Source organism: Pelobates fuscus, chromosome 2 (genome assembly GCF_036172605.1).
Source record: "Pelobates fuscus isolate aPelFus1 chromosome 2, aPelFus1.pri, whole genome shotgun sequence".
Taxonomy (NCBI): domain Eukaryota; kingdom Metazoa; phylum Chordata; class Amphibia; order Anura; family Pelobatidae; genus Pelobates; species Pelobates fuscus.
Genome location: NC_086318.1, coordinates 348,726,974 through 348,751,157, shown reverse-complemented (window position 1 = coordinate 348,751,157; position 24,184 = coordinate 348,726,974). Strand labels below are relative to the sequence as shown.

The window sequence follows — 24,184 nt, the reverse complement described above, 5'->3', positions numbered from 1 at the left end:
CCGAGGAATTCTCCCTGCAATACACCACCATAGATCACGCCTTTACCGATATCATACAAGCAGGAGTTGGAGCCTGGCTTAGTAAGACCGACATTACTAACGCCTTTAAATTACTGCCAATCCACCCCACACTGTGGCACCTGCATGGCATCAAGTGGTCCGGGAACTACTATTTTTTCTCCTGTTTAACTTTTGGGTCCAAAAGTAGCCCAGCTATTTTTGACACATTTGCCGAAGCATTGTGCTGGTTACTATTGAACATAGCCAGATGCCCTACAGTATTACATTACCTGGACGATTTCCTACTGATCGAGGAGAATACTTCCCCTCCAAGTAGTCTCAAAGCTACCACCAAGCTATTTGAGCAACTAGGTGTACCTATCTCCTCTAAGAAAACAGAGGGGCCAGACACGATTATCACTTTTCTGGGTATTCAATTAGACTCAGCCACAATGCAAGCGAGCCTACCAACACGACAAGATAGAGAACATTCTTACTTACATCAACAGATACCTTCAGCTCGGTACTTGCAACCGCAAAGAGCTACAGTCACTGCTGAGATCACTAAATTTTGCTATGCGCATCATACCTCAAGGCCGCTCCTTTATATCACGACTATTGCATCTTTTTCCACTTTTCCTACATGACACACACAGGTTGTCCTTAGATACCCAAGCTATGACAGATCTAAACATGTGGAAGAGATTTTTAACCACTTGGAATGGTAAAAGTATTTTTGGGAACGAATGGCTTTGGGGCAGCTGGCCTTCAGCAGTTCAGGATTTGGCAGGTTTTTCTACTAACTCAGCTCTTTTTGAGATCTATCCCATCGTGGCGGCTGCCGTAGCATGGGGTCATTTATGGGCTAATATGCCAGTTTGTTGTTACTCAAACAACCAGGCAACCTGTCACATCATCAACAAAGGTCGTTCCAAATCCCTTACGATCATGAGATTTCTGAGGAAACTCACTTGGTTGGCAGCTTGTCATAATTTCTTTCTATGTTGTTTCCATGTTCCAGGTATATGTAACACAGCTGCTGACAATTTGTCTTGCTTTACATTTCAGGCTTTTCATCAAGCACTCCCGTCAGCTGCGCCCACAGCCACCACCACTCCAACATTTCAACAACTCATACTGGACTAGAAACCATCATGCAGCATAGCATGACATTGTCCCAATTAGCACTATCAAAAAATACACACAAAACATACAACAGGGCTTTTACACTATTCAAAAGATTCCTTCTGGAACATAACATCATGCAACCATTTGTTATGACATCTTTTTGGGGTTTTGCTTCTTTTTGCCGCCTTAAACTTAAAATGTCATATAACACCATCAAACTCTATCTCACTGGCATTCAACACCATATGCTAATCTTACACCCAAATAACAATAGTTTCATGGCCTCTCACCAGATTAAGACCATACTCATAAGCATTCAGAAATCAGAACCCACACATACAGCACAGAGGCTACCCATAGATAACCATATCTTCCAAGCATTGTCTAACCTGCTTGATTTAAAACCGTTTGACACCAATACAAATTCTATCATCAAAACAGCAATATACATAGCTTTCTATGGATTTCTAAGACCTAGAGAGTTCACTACAACCACCACAACCCCATCTACTCCTATCCTCCTCTATTCCCACTTAACAAAACACATGGATCACTACATTCTGACTTTATCTCACTCCAAAACCAGTCAGCACATACCAGTAAACATTCCGTACTATCCCACACACAACAGATGGTGTCCCGTCAGGGTTCTTGATGCATACATACAGCATCATAACTTACTACCCTCACAACCATTACTACAGTTACAAGGTTCAGTACTCACCACTACAACCTTCATGACCTACATAAGGTCCTTGCTCACTCAACTGGGCCTCAACGCAACTAACTACTCAGGGCACTCCTTTCGTATGGGAGCAGCGTCCAAAGCCTCCAGTGTTAACATTCCGAGTCATGTTATAAAAACACTGGGACGCTGGAAGTCATCCGCTTATTCACGATATATACCAAACCCAGTAAAAGAATTAAGGGATTCTTTCAAAAACATGTCTGGTTGATAAATGTATCTGTATTGGCTGTCTGTAATAAATTTTGATTACTTAATTTTGCCCTCTTCATTCTCAGGCCTACCTCATCGTCGGTTCTGGCACACCACAGCCGACTTGCTCTTTTTACTATCCTACATTTAATTGTGGTATTTCACACTGTACTATCATAAGCACCTAACACAAATATATATATATATATATATATATATATATATATATATATATATATATATATACAGAGAGAGAGAGAGAGAGAGAGAGAGAGAGAGAGACATTTATGTATTATTATGTATTATTATTATTATTATTTTTTTCTTCATGTTTTTCAATGCATTTATTGATTATTTTTATTTTATATATATATATATATATATATATATATATATATATGTATACACCCTGTTCCAAATTATTATGCAAATTATATAATTATATTTTTCTTTTTCTCATTTACCTAAATAATTGATGTAAATAACATGCAGCATAATTCTCGTTATCAACTATTAAGAGTGCAATTCAAATTTTATTGAACAAACCTCCTAATGATAACAGTATTTTTTTTAAACATAAAAAACTTACAATGCACTGTTCCAAATTATTATGCACATTAAGTTTCAAAACACTTTTTAGGTTGTAAAGAACTGAAAAGTGTCATTTGTTGTGTTTGTAGCATATTTACTGAAATCAAAAGCTATTTCAATCAAACTTATAACAACATTTTTACTTTTTAAACATTATAACAGGTCACGTTACATTTTAACATAAGACCCCTTATTTGATAGCAGCTTCACAAGTCTTGCATCCATTGAACTTGTGAGTTTTTGGACAGTTTCTGCTTGAATTTGTTTGCAAGATGTCAGAATAGCCTGGATATAAACTGCCTCTCCCACCCTCATAGATCTTTTGCTTGAGGATGCTCCAAAAGGTTCTCAATAGGATTGAGGTCAGGGGAGGATGGAGGCCACACCATGACTTTCTCTCCTTTTATCCCCATAGCAGCCATTGATGCAGAGGTATTCTTTGCAGCATGAGATGGTGCATTGTCATGCATGAAGATGATTTTATTACGGAAAGCATAGTTCTTCTTTCTGTACAAGAGAAAAAAGTGGTCAGTCAGAAACTCCACATACTTTGCAGATGTCATCTTTACACCTTCGGGGACCCTAAAGGGGCTGACCAGCTCTCTTCCCATGATTCCGGGCCAAAACACTGCCTTGCTGACGTTGCAGCCTTGTTGGAACAGGGTGGCCGTCCAACAACCATCCACTACTCCATCCATCTGGACCATCCAGGCTTGCACGGCACTCATCAGTGAACAGGACTGTTTGAAAAATAGTCTTCATGTATTGTTCTGCCCAATGCAGCCGTTTAGTGGTGGCCGAATAGAAGGTTTATGCACAGTTGCAAGACTCTGGAGAACTCTACACCTTGATGTCCGTGGGACTCCAGAGGCACCAGCAGCTTCAAATATCTGTTTGCTGCTATGTAATGGTATTTTAGCAGCTGCTCTCTTGATCTGATGCATGGATCTGGCAGAAACCTTCCTCAATGTGCCTTTATCTGCACGAACCCGTCTGTGCTCTGAATCAGCCACAAATCTCTTAATAGTGCGATGATCACGCTTAAGTTTTTGTGAAATATCTAATGTTTTCATACCTTGTCCAAGGCATTGAACTATTTCACTCTTTTCGGCAGCAGAGAGATCCTTTTTCTTCCCCATATTGCATGAAAATGGTGCTCTGCTTAATAATGTGAAACACCTTCCTTTAGTAGTTTTTCCTTTATTGGGCTCACCTGGCAATCTAATTATCACAGGTGTTTCATGCCATCCATGAGTTAAACTGAAAAACAAAATATTTAATCTTTGTGACAATAGAATTTGCATAATAATTTGGAACAGGGTATATATTAGCTCCAGACAGCCTCTCGGGGGTGGACCGGGATAACCCCCACCGGTCCGGGGGGGGGGGGGGGGGTAACGGAGCTCCAGCCGGGAAGTAGCTGCTCCTGGGCATCCCAGGATCGGGAGATCGGCCGCCTCTCTCGTCCGGTGAGCTCCAGGCCACACTTGCCACGCAGAGGTAAGTAAGACTCTGTAGAGTTGCTGACCGCTATTAAGCATGTCGGGTCGGTCAGGTAGGAGCAACATTGCTGGGTCATCCCCTTCTGGGGTGAAATTCGCTTGTTGATAGCTGCTTAAAGTGAGATATTGAGGGAGCTCACACGAAATGCGTCTTTCCTCCATGACAGCTAGGCCCCGCCCCCCTGAAGCTGCATTCTTAGTGAGAGCAGTGTAGCTGCTGCTGATTTAATAGGGAAATCGATAGCTAGGCTAGTGTATTCAGTGTCCACTACAGTCCTGAAGGACTCATCTGATCTCTGCTGTAAGGACAGCACCCCAAAAAGCCCTTTTTAGAACATCAGTCTGCTTTTTTTTTTTTGTGTAATCTAATTGCAGTTGCCTGCCAGCGTGTGTGTCAGGCTCACAGCGTATACTGTGCCCACTTGCCCAGTGCCACCACTCATATCTGGTGTCACAATAGCTTGCATTTAAAAAAAAAAAAAAAACTTTTTTGACTGTAATATAATAGCAGTCAGTTTCCTTCACACGTGTGCATTTCAGGGCCTGCCAGGGCACAGTGTCACACCAGTGCAACTCACATCTGGTGTAACAGTAGTGTATATTTAAAAAAAAAATAGAAATTTGACTGTGAAATAATAACAGTTTCCTTCACACGTGTGCGTTTCAGGGCCTTTTTTGACTGTGAAATAATAGCAGTCAGTTTCCTTCATGCGTGTGCGTTTCAGGGCCTGCCAGGGCACAGTGTCACACCAGTGCAACTCATATCTGGTGTAACAGTAGTGTACATTTAAAAAAAAAATACAATTTTGACTGTAATAGATTGAATAGCAGTTAGTGGTCTGCAAGCGTGTGTGTCAGGCCTACAGCGTCTACTCTGCCAACTTCTGCCAGTGCACAGTGCCACTCATATCTGTTGTCACAGTAGCTTGCAAGCATAGTACCACTAATCGAAAAAAAAAATGACAGGCAGAGGCAGGCCACCCTGCAGGGGCCGTCGTGGTCGTGGTGCTGTGATTCCCTTTGGCCCTAGAATAATGCCCAGTGTTCAGAGGCCACGTACCCTGAACTCGAAAAGATCTGAGGACATAGTTGACTGGCTAACACAGAACACCCAATCTTCTACAGCTTCCGCTCGGAACCTTGACGCACCATCCTCCTCCATCTTAGCTTCGGGCTACTCTCAAGTTACCACTCGCCCGCCTGCCACCACCACCAACACTAGCACCACAGCCGCTTCACTTGATCTATCAGAGGAGTTATTCACACATCAGTTGGAAGAAATGAGTGATGCACAACCATTATTGCCAGAGGATGTAGATAACAGGGATATGTCTCAGTCAGGCAGCAGAGTTACACACAGATGGACTTACGGTGTGATGATGATGATGTTGTACCCGCTGCTGCTTCCTTTGCTGAGTTGTCAGATAGAAGTGAAGCGGTTGATGATGACGATGCGTCCGTGGATGTCACGTGGGTGCCCGCTAGAAGAGATGAAGAACAGGGGGAAAGTTCAGATGGGGAGACAGAGAGGAGGAGGAGACGACTTGGATCCAGGGGGAGGTCGTCACAAGGAGCTAGTGGCACAGTCAGACAGCATGCATCGGCACCCGGGGTCAGCCAGACAGCACGCCAATCAACGCATGCTGTTGCCACCACCAGAATGCCATCATTGCAGAGCTCAGCAGTGTGGCATTTTTTTTGTGTGTCTGCCTCTGACAACAGTGATGCCATTTGCAACCTGTGCCAAAAGAAACTGAGTCGTGGGAAGTCCAAAATCCACCTAGGTACAACTGCTTTGCGAAGGCACATGATCGCACATCACAAACACCTATGGGATCAACACATCAGTAGAAGCAGCACACAAACTCAAAGCCGCCATCCTCCTCCTGGTCCAGCATCTTCAGCCACGTCAACCACTGCTGTCCTCCTTGCCCCCTCTCAACCATTCGCCACTCCGTCTCTCGCCTTGAGCAGTTCCTGCTCATCTGCCCACAGTCAGGTGTCTGTCAAGGACATGTTTGAGCGTAAGAAGTCAATGTCACAAAGTCACCCCCTTGCCCGGCATCTGACAGCTGCCTTGTCTGAACTCTTAGTCCACCAGCTTTTACCATACAAGCTGATGGAGTCTGAGGCGTTCAAAAAATTTGTAGCTATTGGGACACCGCAGTGGAAGGTACCCGGCCGAAATTTCTTTGCACAAAAGGCAATCCCCAACCTGTACTCGATTGTGCAAAAGGAAGTAATGGCATGTCTGGCACACAGTGTTGGGGCAAGGGTCCATCTGACCACTGATACCTTGTCTGCAAAGCATGGTCAGGGCAGGTATATCACCTACACTGCGCATTGGGTAAACCTGCTGATGGCTGCCAAGCATGGAATGCGTGGCTCTGCAGAGGAGTTGGTGACACCGCCACGACTTGCAGGCAGGCCTGCTGCCACCTCCTCTACTCTTCCTACTCCATCCTCTTCCATAACCTCCTCGGCTGAGTCCTCTTCTGCTGCTGCGTCTTTCTCCACATCAACGGCACCCCCCCAGCTCCCCAGGTACTATTCCACCTCCCGGATACGGCAGTGTCACGCCATCTTGCGGTTGACTTGCCTTAAAGCAGAGAGTCGCACCAGACCAGCACTCCTGAACGCACAGGTGGATCAGTGGCTGACTCCGCACCAACTGGAGATTGGCAAAGTGGTTTGTGACAACGGAATAAATTTGTTGGCGGCATTGAAGTTGGGTAAATTGACACATGTGCCGTGCATGGCTTATGTGTGTAATCTGATCGTACAACGCTTTGTGCATAAGTACCCAGGCTTACAGGACGTCCTGAAGCAGGCCAGGAAGGTGTGTGTCCATTTCAGGCGTTCCTACACGGCCATGGCGCACTTTTCAGATATCCAGCGGCAAAACAACATGCCAGTGAGGCGCTTGATTTGCGACAGCCCGACACGTTGGAATTCAACACTCCTAATGTTCGACTGCCTGCTCCAACAAGAAAAAGCTGTTAACGACTATTTGTATGACCGGGGTGCTAGGACATTCTCTGCGGAGCTGGGAATTTTTTTGCCACATTACTGGAGGCTCATGCGCAATGCCTGTAGGCTCATGCGTCCTTTTGAGGAAGAGACAAACCTAGTCTGTCGCACCGAAGGCACTATCAGCGACATCATACCATTTGTTTTCTTCCTGGAGTGTGCCCTGCGAAGAGTGCTGGATCAGGCCGTAGATGAGCGTGAAGAGGAAGAGGAAGAGTTGTGGTCACCATCACCACCAGAAACAGCCTTATCAGCATCGCTTGCTGGACCTGCGGCAACGCTCGAAGAGGATTGTGAGGAAGAGGAGTCAGAGGAGGAATGTGGCTTTGAGGAGGAGGAGGAAGACCAACCACAACAGGCATTCCAGGGTGCTCGTTGTCACCTATCTGATACCGGTGGTGTTGTACGTGGCTGGGGGGAAGAACATACCTTCATTGAGATCACTGAGGACGAGGAACGGGACATGAGTAGCTCGGCATCCAACCTTGTGCAAATGGGGTCTTTCATGCTGTCGTGCCTGTTGAGGGACCCTCGTATAAAAAGGCTGAAGGAGAACGACCTGTACTGGGTGCCCACGCTACTAGACCCCCGGTATAAGCAGAAAGTGCCTGAAATGTTACCAAATTACCGCAAGTCGAAAAGGATGCAGCAGTTCCAAAATAAATTTAAAAGTATGCGTTACACAGCGTATAAGGGTGATGTCACAGCACAACGGGAATCTAACAGGGGAAGAGGTGAAAGTAATCCTCCTCCTCCCACGACCACGCTGGCAAGGACAGGATGCTTTACAGATGTGTTGTTGATGGAGGACATGCGGAGCTTTTTAAGTCCTACGCATCACCACAGCCCTTCGGGGTCCACCCTCAGAAAACGACTCAACCGACAGGTAGCAGACTACCTCGCCTTAACTGCAGATATCGACACTCTGAGGAGCGATGAACCCCTTGACTACTGGGTGTGCAGGCTTGACCTATGGCCTGAGCTATCACAATTTGCGATAGAACTTCTGGCCTGCCTCGCTTCAAGTGTCCTGTCAGAAAGGACCTTCAGTGCAGCAGGAGGTATTGTCACTGAGAGGAAGAGTCGCCTAGGTCAAAAAAGTCTAGATTATCTCACCTTTATTAAGATGAATGAGGGATGGATCCTGAAGGGACTGACAGTGGGCGATACATTCGACTAAAAAAGGCCTGATGAGGGGGACGTAACAGGGATTAAACTGATAAGAATAGTACTACTTAACACACCACTCCTATCTGGTGGCACATTAGATTGCATGCGCAGTGCCCCAAATTTGTAGGGGGACTGACCAAGCATCTTTTTCCATCTCCCGGTTCCTAAAATCGATGCCATATACACGTCCCCTGATAGGGGACATAACAGGGAGTAAACTGATAGGAATAGTACTACTTAACACACCTTATAATAACGCAGAGAGAGGCAACGCAGAGAGAGGAGTCTGAAGAAGAGGAGTCAGAGGAGGAAGGTGGCTTTGAGGAGGTGGAAGACCAAACACAGCAGGCGTCCCAAGGGGCTTGTTGTCACCTTTCGGGGACCCTTGGTGTTGTACGTGGCTGGGTGGAGGAAGAGACCTTCAATGACATCAGTGAGGACAAGGAACGGGACATGACTAGCTTGGTATCCAACCTTGTGCAAATGGGTAGTTTGCGGTTGTGCAAATGGACTGTTTGCGGTTGTTTGCGGTGCATTAAACGGGGAGTTTGGTCTGTCACTGTGAAGCGGGCGTAACCCTTACACTACCTGATCGATACAACATCATACCTGATGTTTTAAAGCAGGTTATTCCAAACAATTTAGGAATGTTAGGTGATTTATGCCCATTATGGATTAAAACCAGACTCTGCATCAACTATGTAATTTTCCATGGGAGTTTTGCCATGGATCCCCCTCCGGCATGCCACAGTCCAGGTGTTAGTCCCCTTGAAACATCTTTTCCATCACTATTGTGGCCAGAAAGAGTCCCTGTGGGTTTTAAAATTCGCCTCCCTATTGAAGTCTATGGCGGTCCGCCCGTTCGCGAACATTTGCGGAAATTCGCGACATTTCTATTCTCCAGTAGTGTACTAAGGGAAGTTCCATTCTGAGTGACAGAGGAGGGTACACACAGCAGCGCAATGTATCACTTTTCGTAGCATGACTGCATGGGACCTGGGTACAAGACTTACCCAGTCTAAGTCTAGCGGTGAGGGTGCTGCCTCTCTGGTATAGGCAGTGGGAAAGGAAATATAAGCCACCAGCACCCACTGTCTATTAACTGCATAGTATGCATTAAACCTGGGCATTAGTTTGTCTGAATTTTGGCTATATGTCCATTTGTCCCAAAGGTGAATAACCAAATATAAATTATATGGTGTGAAACAAAGACTGAATTGCTTGTTGGACAGAATTTCGTCCATGCAATTTGTTCTTTTGTTCATTTGTTTTATAGCTCCCAGGTTGCATTTCCCTCCTTGTAATATTTAAGAATAGAAACAGCTCCTCACCGCTTCCTAAATTCCCCCATGCCCCCTCATCCTATGCAGTCAATAGAAGGTTAAATATATATAATGTTTAGCACTCCCTCCTGCCCATACCAGTTGTGCTGCGAGTAGAGGCATGTCAACTGTTCGCTGCCTGCTTGCTGTAAAAAAAAAAAGACAAGCCACTGGGAAACTATTGCTATTGCTGCCCAGTCACTAATACAATAAAGAGGGACCTAGAACAGATCCTCCATGCCCCCATGGTGATGCACCTTATAAAATAATTAACTGGGGGGGGGGGGGCATAGTGTTACCTCCAGCCCCCACCAATATGCGTCAAGTTGGGGTGCTTAAAGTAGTAATGGAGTACACTGTGTCCCCACTGCGCTTACCCATTGGTGGCGAGTGGGTTAAAATAAAAAAAAAAATTCCTCCCCTGGGGGGAGGGGAGGGTTGTGATATAGATCCACCACCCATTATTATTTATGGCCCAAACCAGTGACAGTTGGTGGGGGCTTAATAGTGGACATAATGTCATCCTATTTAAAGCTTTAATAGCCCCCACCTGTGACCCCTGGTGGGGCTTGAAGTCCCCATTTAGTTTAATTGCCCCCACTCATGTGGCATGGGTAGAAGCAAGGGGAGACACTATGTCCCCCTCAGTTAATTATTTTTTTAGGTTCACCATCATAGGGCCATGGCAGACCTGTGCCTGGTCCTCGTTTACTGGATTAGTCACTAGATTTTGTTTTATAACAGTGAGCAGCCACTGACTGCTTGCTGTTTAGAAGACATGCCCCAACATCTGACAGAGCAGGTATGGGCAGGAGGGAGGGTTTAAACTGCCTTATTTAATCTCCCTTATTTACTAATACTACAATACTAATAAGAAGTATTTTAAACTTATTTGTCTAAAAGACCAAAATTATGAAAAAAGAAGGGCTTATCATAAGTTTAGTCTTTTTAGCTTCATAGATGATAGCTCCCTAATCCTTGTGAGATTTCCATAGGGATACCAAAAAGAATCTATCTACTACACAACTCCCTAATTTGGTACACTTAAATATGGCAATCCCACAAGGGTGCAAGATGCAGGTGCGGTCCCCTGCACAGATCAAAATTTCATTAGCAATGAAATTTCAAGACGAAAATAAAGGGCACATTTCATTAGAAAATGAATGAACAAAAGATTAAACTTGGTTTAGATAAAATTAATTTTTTTCCAACCAAATATATTCAGGTGAAACTAAAATTTGGTGGCTCCCAAGTCTAGTATGCATACGGAGGGGGTAACAGGAAGGAGTCCCTTATTCCCCAACCACTAAACACGAGGGGCTGCAAGACCTCTGCTCCCCTCCACTGCCCAGAAAGTAAGAGAATTTGGTAACTGTATGTCTGTTTCTGTGTGTTACTGTGTGTGACTGCATGACTGTACCTGTATGTGACTATGACTACTTGCCTGTAACTATGTGTGGGGTGACTGTAAGCCTGTGACTTTGCATTTTACTGTGCGCCCCTGGCTGTCTGTGTTTGGGCCTTTGACTGTGTTTGAAATGTTGTACCTGTTTAGGACAGTGTGCACTTGGCTGTGTATGTATGTGAAACTGTATAGGAAAGAATAAGACACTTTGACACGGAAGAAATTTAACCGTGGAGCACTTAGGAACTCCTTGAACCAAAATTACCATCCTTAACATGCAGGAGGATGGGTATGTGTGACTTACCTGCTTTGCAATATTTTCATCTATCAGCAATCCATACAACATCCTAGAAATGTGAAACAAAAATAGCACAGAGTTATCAAAAATATAGAAAATGTGTCATACCATTCAAAGATTTTTGATATTGGTGTACAGCAGATCATACTTACAGCTAAAGTATTGCTGGATAATCTGTACCCATTTTCTGTGTGCTAAGATTTATTTATTGAAGCATGCTCACATTCCACATGCTGGATTTCCCCGATGCCTCCACAGCCACGTTCTGGAGAATAAAAGACCCTAGGATAGAGTCACACTCCAAATTGTAATTAGATTGTTTAAGCCAACACCTGTAATATCCAGACACCACACTCTTGTTTTTAAAAGGTAAAAGGATGGTCCTGTCACATGCTTTGACCCAAGATCAACCCCACGGTAGTGCTCCTGTGTTGGTCTTTGAGGATTAGGCACAAAGGTTTGGCAGGCTTGGTGAGTATCAATATCCACAGCCTCCTAAAGTTGGAAAGGAGTATGAAAGAGTGAAAACTTATGTAGCGTATGTTGTATCATTCAAGTATATCATTATATCTGGTTAACTGTTATGTCATATATTAGATATTAAACAGTGTACTTACCCAGCTGCCATTCTCCTCCACATTTTCCATCCAAGCTACATGTATAATTCATTGTTAGACTGGATACCATCAAGTAACACGGCTCAGAAATGCGTGATGCACATGCTGTACTCACACATCACCTGTATATTGATATAGTAGACGTCCTTCCTATTCATGAATAGAAATGAAGATTGTGGAAGTAGAATAATTTCATATTCATACTTATTCTGAGTGAGTGCTAAAATTCTGATGTGCAATCAGTAATTTAGTGCTTTGACTGTTTTACTGCACAAGCATACAAGGGATCCCGTCGGGACAAATAGATTTTTTATAACAAAAAAGTGATAACATAAAGCGCTGTGCAGACACATGAGAAGTAGATTATGTGATCAGTGTAACAAATCACAAGAAGAACTCAACTTTATCTTTTATTTATTCATCAGGTCTTACAGTCTTTATACATTATGATTTTGAAATTCATACACAGAGCTGGCCATGCCAAAAAAGGTTTTAAACAAGTAGGGTGCCATTCCAAGGTGGAATTTTGAATTACAAATCAAAGTGAACATGGTCGTCCATTGAAAGAGGTGCTTGCTTTATGATTAGTCTATATTGCTGTTCAGAAATCTGGAATTTGTACGGTCACCTGATCGACCCACAAGGGGATGAATTGCAGTTCAGAATTAAATGAATCTCCAAGTCTACTGATTTGCCTGACTGCCAATTCAGGTTACTGGTGCCGATATATCTTCCAGTTGATAAATTCCAGCGCAAATTATCTGGTGATTTATTAAAGCTATTAATAAAGCACATACTAGAAATAATTTACAGATATTTTATTCATTTTTGAGACTGTTGGATATATATGTGTACATGGGGGCTGATTCTGTAAGGCTGGGGTTTATTCACCATAGTAAAAAAAAAAAACACTACAGTAATAGAGTAGCTACAATATGAGGTATTGAGTAATCCGTACACGCAGGCTTTTCATTGATTTTACCACCTCCTCTATGTTGCAAGTAAATCCTTTTTTACAAACCATTGAATTAGTTCATCTCTCGCCTCATTTTTATTAAATATATTGAGCACTGGGGCTTCATGGACCAGTTTCTGCAAATTTAGAGCACACTGATTTAAAGTTTGACAAGCAATAAAAAAGGAACAAATCCTATGTGACTTTATATAGCTAATAGCTGGAATGGAAGCTGTCAATACAACCAGATCAATGTGGCTGCTTCACCTGCAGCCAATTAACATTTGACCCCTAGCAAATGAACCATTAGCTGTGTATTTAATGCATGCTGAACAAAGACACTACACAAGCGCAACCAATAAGGCAAAATCATCTTTTCAGAACAGAAAAACACATATTATTATAAGTATTACTATTTTAGATTTTATTCTGTATACTTTATAAATGCCTAAGAGTCTTACAACCCCGTAATAATAAAGGGGTAACTACACTTTATGCCATTCATCATTAAAGGAACACTATAGCATCGGGGATACAAATGTGTATGCCTAACTCCCCCCAGGTGCTTCTTCTGCAGCTGGTCCCACTTCCTTGGCTAAGATCATTGGGATCGATGATCTCAGCCAATCCAATGCTTTCTAATGCATGGACATGGATGCAAAACATCCCACTGGGCCAATCAGACCACCTGACTGAAATAGTGGAGTTTATTTCACTATTTCAGGGAAGTACCTCTAGTGGCTATCAGTATGACAGCCACTAGAGGCAGGCTAACCCTGCAAGGAACAGCAATGTTTTCTGCTGCAAGGTTAAAACGGGGGCATATGGCACGAAGCCAACTTAATAAACATGAAGTGGTTTGGGTGCCTATAGTGTTCATTTACAATATATACTATTCAATAAATCTTGAGAGATACATTTTACAAAGCTGCTGGTGGTTCCAATAATTTTGTCATCTACCATTTTTAAAGTATGTCAGATATTTAAGATTGGATACCTATATATCGGTGGCAGAAGATGAGTTTTAGAGAGTATGATGTTGGATTGGGTAACATAAAATAAATGTTTTTGGAAGAATTGATAGAAAATTAGGCTTCTGTTACTATTTTTATAGGGGGCATTTGTAGAGGGATAAGTAAACACTTATATTTAGAAGGTTTTTTTTTAACATTATTGGTACCAGAGCCCGTACTATTTAGTATTAGAGGGCCTGGAAAAACATTCCAGTACATTCTAGTAAAGAGGACAACTTATTAATGTTCCAATAACCTAGAAATTAATAGTGGTAAGCATAGTGCAGCTCCCTTAATTAATAATGGTTCCTATGGCCCCTGAAATGCAAAATGTTGAGAAAATGTATTACATCCCACTGGATAGGTTAAAAAGTAAGGGTGGCCATGCAGCTCTTACCCATTATCATTAAACCATTGTTTACTACAAAGGTTTTGGAATAGAGCAAACTTCATGCTAGGTTCTCTCTGTGGAGTAGGGAACAGAAGTTTCCACTTTTTTCACCCTTTCACTGAAAACTATGTCACAATTATGGGTAAGAAGCTATGTGACTTCGTTTTTATATCTTAATTTTAAACTAAATCAAGAACATTGTCAGCCTATCCATTTTTAATAGTCAGTTCAAGAAAGGTATATGTGACTTTCTAAAGTTGGATTACTTCTACCATACTTAGAGGATTGTTAATGATATGAATGCTCTACAGCTTTATGAGTTACTTTATATATATATATATATATATATATATATATATATATATATATATATATATATATGTGTGTGTTTATGTGTTAGTTGAAATGTTAGGCATCAGTGAAGCAACTGCACTGACTATGATTAAAGGAACAATCCAAGCACCATGCCATTACAATGTTCCAGAGTGGTTATAGTGCCAACGCTGCCTTGGTCAACCTACTGTATGTAGCCAAATAAGTTTCTATTGATTAGATTGTTTAACTGAAGTCCACCTGGCATTGCTTCCCGCACCTTCCCTTTTCTGTCTGAGAGTCAGAAGCTTCTAGTGGATGCTTCATGTAGCTCTCCTGATCAAAACTCTGGTGTGCAGGGCTATCTCATTGCTACTCTTTCTGGAATCCTCTCCAATGCTGGCTGTTGCACACTGGATCCTTTTTTATGACTCCACCTCCACAAACCAGGTTAGTGATGCTTATGTGCTTGTGTCACCATGCCGGAGACAGGCATGCAGGTTCTGGCATCACATGAGCCAAATTTACCAAGCCCTGCCAGCTAAAGGATATATAAGTCCATTTTAGCTTTTGTAGTATGTCCTGTCATGGTTTCTACTTACTGGTTATGCGAGAGCATGTATTTCTTGTAGTTTCTGACCTTGGCTTGCCTTGTACTTTTCCATTTTGCATTAAGTCCACCACTCTAAGGACTGGTAATATGCATTAGTCTCTGCTCCCATCTACTTTTGTATTGTTAAGTTGGGTTCTGTGTGTTGGGTCTATGGTGCATCCTGACACTGGGCTTAGCTTAGGAAGAGAGCTTCAGGCACTACAGGGCATCCCTATGTGGCAAAATGATTGGGGGCATCAGCCCAAGGGTACATTTTATGGTGCTTTAAAGTAGTACTGTCACTTAACATGTAATTGGAGGTGTTATTTCTCTCTCAGTGTTACAGGGGACTTGGGGCTAACAATGATAAACTGTCAAAATTACACTTGCCAATTTTCAGGACAGCAAGGTGATCCCCTGACAGCCACCCAATCCCAAAAAGCCTCTGCAGAACTCGGAGGCAGACAGAGGGGCCTGGCGTACCACAGGTAAGAAGTCAAGCTGTTAGTAAACAGTTTTGCTACTTACATTGGGAGGGTTCCAGCATACTCCTGGCACCATACGCACCACAGTGCAGTGCTTGAAGTGTTCCTTTAAAGGGACATTACAGTCACCAAACCATCTTTGACTTAATGAAGCAGTTTTTGTGTATAGATTATACCTCTAAAGTCTCACAAGTCAATGCACTGCTATTTAGGAGTTAAATCATTTTCAGTCCATGCAGCCCTAACTACACCTCCTCTGGCTGTGACTCACACAGCCTACATGTTTACTTTTCAATCAGATGGTAACTTACTTTAGAAATATTTATTGCATGCTGTGTAAAGTGAATATTTTTTAAAATAATTAAAGGAACACTATAGTCACCTAAATTACTTTAGCTAAATAAAGCAGATTTAGTGTATAGATCATTTCCCTGCAATTTCACTGCTCAATTCACTGTAATTTAGGAGTAAAATCACTTTGTTTCTGTTTATGCAGCCCTAGTCACACATACCCTGGCTATGATTGACAGAGCCTGCATGAAAAAAAAACTGGTTTCACTTTCAAACAGATGTAATTTACCTTAAATAATTGTATTTCAATCTCTAAATTGAACTTTAATCACATACAGGAGGCTCTTGCAGGGTCTAGCAAGCTATTAACATAGCAGGGGATAAGAAAATCTTAATTAAACAGAACTTGCAATAAAGAAAGCCTAAATATGGCTCTCTTTACAGGAAGTGTTTATGGAAGGCTGTGCAAGTCACATGCAGGGAGGTGTGACTAGGGTTCATAAACAAAGGAATTTAACTCCTAAATGGCAGAGGATTGAGCAGTGAGGCTGCAGGGGCATGTTGTATACACCAAAACTGCTTCATTAAGCTAAAGTTGTTTAGGTGACTATAGTGTCCCTTTAAAGTAGTTTCCAACCTCTTTCTGCATGTCTTTTGCATTAAATTACACTGTTTTTATTATTTAGATTTGTGGATTAGTTAACCTTCTTTTTCCTACAGGCAGCAAAATAATTAAAGCCCACCCCTCTTTCTTACGGCATCACATGTTAAAATGAGCATTGGCTAACCTCAGTCAGCATCAAATCTACACAGCAGGAAAGCCAAACTACATTTCAATGACGCTGTCAGGAAAATTAGCCCCTAGTATCACACAATTCAGACATCAATATGGAAAACAGAAGTGATTTTATAAAGAAAATGTTGGGTAATAACATTTTATTATGTGAAAAATACAATAACACAGTATGTAATTTATCTTGAATAGTATTAAATTCGGAAGGTTACTCAACTGCCAAAACATTTTTAAGTGACCATTTCAAGTGTCAGCCTATTTTCAAGCTACTGTTGTTTGCAAGAAAACAAGAGTATAATGCACACACTAAGAAGGTTGAATACTTCCTGCAGGGTTCTCCAGAATGGTAGGGCCCATCCCTGGAGATATCAAATGGAAGAAAAGATAAATATCCAAAAGACTTGATAAAGGCTCAGAGAGGAGATGAAACATTGTCTCCACTTTTTTGTTCCTAATAAAAGACTGCCCATCAGAAGAAACCTGAGGTGTGCCTGCATATTTATCCTTTCTTCTATTTCAAGCTATTAGCTAAAAGCCGAGGGAAAAAAATAAATCCAAATGAAACAAAGCTATCTTGAATTTTAGAATTCCAGATCAGATATAGTAGCACTTCTGATACTAGATGTCTGGGAAGGGACCCCAGGCACCTTATGTTCAAGAATACATATGAAGAAATGATCCTGATACTTTGAATGATGTAGTTCCTGTTGCCATACCTTATTTCTAGAAGTGGTAAGATAGCTTGGGAGAAAATGCCAGTATATATTTTCTCTGGAAAGAGGGGAGCAAGCCATACATATGCAACATGGTTGGTGCAACATTGGTTTGCTATATGTGTAATCCGAATCCATATTGCTCAAAGTTTATGCTGTAGGTACAGTGCCACCCCTGAAATCATTGAGAAGACCAGGATTATCTGGGAGGGGGATTTTCTTTAGGCATTATCCCTAAAATGCAAAACACGAATGATAAACTTGATCTGAAAATCCCAATTTGAATATGCATCTCAGATAAGGACAAAGTAGTTCCGATGGACATATCTGCTTCCTGTTGGAACTTAACAAATATCCAAATTGATTTCGCTGTAATAATAAGAAAGGTATTTTTCTAGCCATAACCTTTACAGAAAAGTCAACTTTCTTTCAAACGTTGGATTTCTCACTATACATTATAAACTTTAGTTCCAAAATTGACACAACTAGCCATGCTGTGAATAGGTCACTGAGTGTCTGCTGGTCAGCTAATATACCGTACTGGCACAAAAAGTGTTGGGCTATATATATTATTGAACTTTACAGAAACATAGATAAATAAAATGTAGCAGAAAAGTCAGGAAAAAAAAGGTTCAGCCCCTTTACTACCAAGCACTTGTTTACAAAATATTAGAATATGATTTGTTTGAAACATATGGTGTGCATATAGTTATTCAGTTTTAGAAAAGAATAAAGGGAACTACATTCACAAAATGCTTTTTTTTTCATATATTCATTCATTCATCATTTACAGGAAGAAAATTTTAAGGTATTATACTTTATTCCTTAATACACCTCATCAGAAACAATAGCATAAGAACACATATCATTGTTATCAAATACAGCGGGAGAGACAAAAATAAATAACTAAAAATGGTTAAATACCCTACTTATTGGTATTTGAGGATCCTAAGACCATTCCTAGCCCTGCAGTTTCCTAAAAATGGCAAGAAAATTTTAAAAACAATGTCTGTCTGAGCAAAATGTTGACAGACTATAGTACTGTTCAATCATTTTTTGTAAAATACAGGGATTTAAAAGTCTTATTGTAATCTGCATTGATAACTATATTGCTCTGAGTGACATCAGAGCCCTCCATTATCTCTGATTTCTGACTGTTAGAAAGCAGCTGTAAAGTTTGTTGTTTGAACATTTCTTTACTATTTTGGAGGAGTAGAAGTTGTCATATTTCAGCAAATTTGCAAAATGTCAAAGGGTTATAATGAATTTGGCAGCTAAATTACTTTCTCTCCAAGGTGAAAATTCTTCCTGGAGCTTAAAGGAAGGTAAGTGAGTTTTCACTTACTTGATGAATCTAAATTGAATTAGAAGCTGTTTCCACAAAGAGCAGCTGCAGCCTTGGAGTCTAACTCCCATTCAGGCAGTCTGGGATATATATATATATCCGTAAGAGCACCTCACCCTAACTAGGACCCTAGAAGTAATACAAAGATAAATAGCAGTGAAATTGCCTCATCATTCAAGATGATGTCTCCACAAATCCCCAGTGGCACAATTTCCCTCAGATTACCTGTCTGCTTTAATGCATTTATTATTGACAAGACAACATTCACACATTATCTATTCTTCAATGTAAGCATCCATTGATTGATAATGCAGTCAAAAACAATATATATATATATATATATATATATATATATATATATATATATATATATATATATATATATAGATAGATATAGATATAGATATATATATTAAACTGAAGCAAATTACATTTGTAACATTGATTAGTTTGTAAAAACCTTAAAAATTGGTCATTTAAAAAAATGTGGTTTTATCATAAACAATATATCTGTGTTGATATTTTTATGACATCTGATACTGCTTGGATGCACTGTAGATGTGTAAGTGTCATTTCATCTTGTAATATGTTGTTTAACCGTTTATGTTTAGGAGACCAATTTCAAAATATCTTCTGCTACTGAATATTTTGCTTGGGAATGAAAGATTATGTTGATTTATATTTTTCATTAAATAGCAAATTGTGGTATGGTGATTGAATATAATAAACAAACAATATCAGAGTTAGGGAAATAAATCTAGAACTTAGCAAACCTGAAGATTTTTTTTTCCACCTAAGCAATTTTGGCCTATGTTTTGCAAGTTTAATAACTAAACTGGTTATTTTTTGTTTTATTATACCTTTGCCTTCATTATTGTATTGGTACTATACATACAGATATCAATTCTTGATTAACCACTGTTTTACTAAGGCATTTTGGGAACATTGCACATTCAGTTAAGCAAATGCTGTGTTATTCTTGCAGTCTTGACATGTCACTGGCTCTGAAGAGGTGGATGAGACATGATTAGCTGGGGTAAGTATTGTGAGAGCAGAAAAGTAAATAGAACACAAGTTCATTGATTGTACAGTCTTCCCTATCAACCACTGTACATTACAAATATTAAAGGATAAACAATAATTATACCTACAATATAGATAGAGTATATATATATATATATATATATATATATATATATATATATATATATATATATATATATATATATATATATATATATATATATACTCTATTTTATTAATTATTATGTTTTAAAGCACATATATACACACACACATATATAGGTATACCTTGTATACCTTTAGCACTGCAGTAGCACTTATGTATTATATAGTTTTATCACTTCCATTTTGATATGAAACATTCCCAAAAGATGGCGCTGTTTACACATAATTGCCTGAGTGCATGATTGTCCTATAATCGCTCTTCATTCTAGATCATACCTCAACTATTTTACAATTAAATCCACTTTCCTGAAATTAAAAAAGGCACCATATTTTTCTATATGGTTTTAAAATAATAAAAGCAACCGAAATCTAGTATTTTTGTAATACATATCAATCAGATTGCACCTGTACAGCATTGCCTTTACAATGATTGGTCACACAGAGTATATACACAACACACTTTGGTAGCATCATGATGTCAAACCCCCCAAAACAACTGGTTTAAAATTACTGAAACATCTATGTGATGTTTTAAGGTAGTGCAAATTGCAGAATATGGAAAGTCACACATTCACATTGGTGAAACTTTCTTTATCATAACAATACATGAAGTGCAATCACTGACTGGCTGACTCACTGAACTGTTCAACTCCAAGTAACAGTTCTCCACAATTTCATATTTTAATTAAAACACATAATGTGTGCGAAATACCACCATTTTTTATTCTGAATTGTAATTTCATTAAATTATTCAATTCACCCTGGAGTTTATGACATTTTGTTTTGATAGTTTAAAATGATAACCTCTCATAACATGGTCATGGTCATGGTCCTCCTGACACAACTTAATAAAACTAAAGTACATATGATATGCTGAAATGCTTTCTGATACATAATAACTTTTGATCACCTGCATGATGGAGAAGAATGGCTGTCTTGGACCCATATGTTTACCTTGTGATGGTAACAACCCAAGCACAGTTAGATACAACCCTTGGTAACTGTATGGAGGAGTATAATGGCAATCTGTGGGCCATTGGAAAAGGGGGGGGGGGTGCATTGCTTACCTGACAATAACATACATGACCAGGACATTTCCAAAGAGCCCTACCACGCAGATCATGGAGTACAGAGCTGTGATGATAATTGCTATGACGATAGAGTTGGTGTCCTCGCCATAAGTATCTGGACGGTTGCACAGGTAGGACTGGTTTCCATCCAGCCTGGTAGAATTTCCCATGGCACCAAAGGGACATCGCATGGCATACAGGGGTCCATCATAGCCCACTCCTCCAATGGTGCTGTTGAATAGTGTCTCAGCAAAAGGCAAGTCTATGTTCAATGTATTATCCATTTTGAGTGCAGGAAGGTATACTTTATAGGTAAGATGTGCTAGGATGTGACTGCTATATCTAAAGTCCCTTCAGCCTCTCTCACATCTTCCTCCTCCTCCTCCTCTTCTCCTACTCCCCCCTCCCCACCCCCCTTTTCGTCTTCTTCTCCCCCCTCCTCTGAACAGTGGCAGAGAGAAAACCTTTCAGCCAGATACAAGTAACTAGGCAATGGGAGAGAAGGCAAACACGATAGAATGCTGTAGATTTGAAGTAGAATTGTGTGGTCTTCCCAGCAGTGTGCAACGTGCCTCTGTCTTCTGTTCCAAGCTCAAGAGGTCCTACCTGCATCACGCACATGTAGATACCCCGCCTCTCGTGCACATCACCATTGTCGTGCTAAAGTGTGTTACCCATAGAGATGTGTTACCCCTTCTCTCAGGAACTAGCGGTAAGGCATGCTGAGAGAGGCTGATTGAAGTCCTGACAGGTCAATAAATCTGCTGTCCTCCTATATCAACCCTGCACTGGTATAAAGACGATCTTAACCATTTCTCCCAAATTCTTTTATCTCCCTCTACAAATATGAAGCAGCAAGTTTACTGTTTTTTTTGGTTTTTTTTTAATAATAAGTAATTTGCACTCTGCTCACTTTCTGATTTTTTTTTTTATCTCCACCTGTTCATTAAACATTATCCCTCTTCACAGATTCTCACTATGTAAGGTATATTCATTTACTCTTTCTGTCCCACAGGAATCACCACATTTGATCAACCACTGGGACTGAAAAGGTTAACATATATCCGCTGTCATTTGTCACCTCTAAGATTGAAATGATGTATATAAATATATAATGATGAGTGAATGTATATTCCTTAACCTTTACATTTCCATAGAAAACACCACTTTTGTTTTACTATCAGTGGTTAGCAAAACGTGGTGATTTCTGCTGAACTGCAAATGTTAATAAATGTAAACATCACTGGAAGTGGATATAGTGGATATAAATTAACCATTTTTGGCACAAAAATGACGATAGTTAATATATGTTAACCTTTTCAGCCCCAGTGGTTTATATAACGTGGTGACTTATTTGAAATAGTTAATAAATTAATACACACACAATCTCTCTCTCTCTCTCTCTCTATCTATCTCTGTCTTAACAGTTTCAGTGCCAGAGGTTTGTAAAATGTGTAAATTGCTGTGGAGTTGAAAGGGTTAATACACACACACACATCATTGAAAGTGAATATGTCTTATCCCGCTGACAACTGACGGGTTATGTTAATCCTTTCAGTACCAGTGATTAGTAAAATATGGTTATTGCTTGGGATCGAAAGAGTCAATTAATATACATTTATATAATGAGAATCTATTAAGAAGGAACATGTTTTAACGGTAGGTGGAGAAAGAATTAGGAAAAAAAATGAAGCAGACTGATAATTATAAATTATAAATAAATAAAAAAAAACAAAAAACAGTAAACTTGCCTTTTAATGATTTTAAGGGAGATGAAAATATGCCCTACTATTTAAAAGGATAAAATATTAAGATTTTAGTTTTAGCATGGCAGGGAAAAAAAAACAAAACTGTTTTTTTTTTTTTTACTGACCTGTCAAGACCTAATTTAGCATCACACAGCATTCCTTCTCACACTGGGTTAACACACTTTAGTACTACACCATCACCATTCTTCAGAAGCCTTATATAGGAAAGTGTCAATAGAAAGGTGGAAGAGTGTTTTATTACCAGTGATGGAGAGAGGTTTATATTATTTCATGTGATATCACATTAGTACTCTAAAATCCATGGTTTTCCAGAACCAGAATTGAAATAACTGATGCAACTTAATTTTGGCATCAATTTATTTAGAAAAAAATATATTTCAAAGGAAAAAAAGCTGCACAAAATGAACACAGACAAAGCCTTTCAGTGTCAGAGAAGACATAAGCAATCCTTTCAAAGCTGCCATCAAAGGGTTAAGTGATAAGTGATGGCTTGACCTGTTGCCCCCAAACTCTCAGTTGGAGGTGATCAGATGCATTCTGTCAACAGTCTGGTAGTCAGTCTGTGTAATGGATAAAAAGGACTGCTGCTTAGCTAGCTCCATGAACACCAGTTCACATGTACAGCCTGTCACGATTCGAATAAACAAGACAGAAATAAGAGGATTAATATTCCTATGAAGCACACCAAGATAGGAGATAGAAGCATGTAAGATGCTCTGATAAAGACAATGTCTTTATAGAAGCAGTTATTGTCTATATCATTTCTAAATAATTTCTTTATATAAGTTTATATTTCCCAGAGTGTTTCTATTATTTATGTATGCATTTTGTATTTTCAAGACTTATCACTCAATATTTTTAGAAGAGGCATATGCATCTCCAAACCTAATACTGATATAGGTAATTTGCAAAATCATTACATTTTACAATCATTAATTTTAGTTGACAAAGTGAGGCATACAGTGCGCCCATCAAAGCTGGTCATATACAATGAAATATCACGGATCACAATGCACAATAGGTTTATATAATTTGTAGAATAAAAAAGGTAAAATAATATTTAAAGTATAACACAAATTAACATAAAGAAATTCCTCTGGCTCAACCATCTCCCGTGCTTAACACTTGCTGGGTTCCCCTCCCCCTGGCACACTGTCACACTATGTAAGGAATTCCTATAATGTCATTTTTGAGGTCCCCCAAGAATTTTACTTGATTAAGGTCGGGTACTTCTAAAGACTTCCAGTTTTTAGCTGTATTATTATTG

The 24,184-nt window shown here is 40.1% G+C and overlaps 1 protein-coding gene across 2 annotated transcripts in view; it reads right to left on the bottom strand.

The window, feature by feature from the left end:
- Positions 1 to 21,522, bottom strand: part of OPRM1 (opioid receptor mu 1) — a 141,031-nt gene extending 119,509 nt beyond the window's left edge. Inside the window, exon 1 of one of the 2 annotated variants that reach the window (XM_063441348.1) lies at positions 21,146 to 21,522. In XM_063441348.1, coding sequence (XP_063297418.1) covers positions 21,146 to 21,432 — 287 coding nt within the window. In that variant the 5' untranslated portion in view covers positions 21,433 to 21,522. Of the gene's footprint in view, positions 1 to 11,389; positions 11,471 to 21,145 lie in introns of those variants that run through there. The other variant, XM_063441349.1, reaches the window with a different exon arrangement.
- Between the last annotated feature and the right edge of the window lie 2,662 nt (positions 21,523 to 24,184).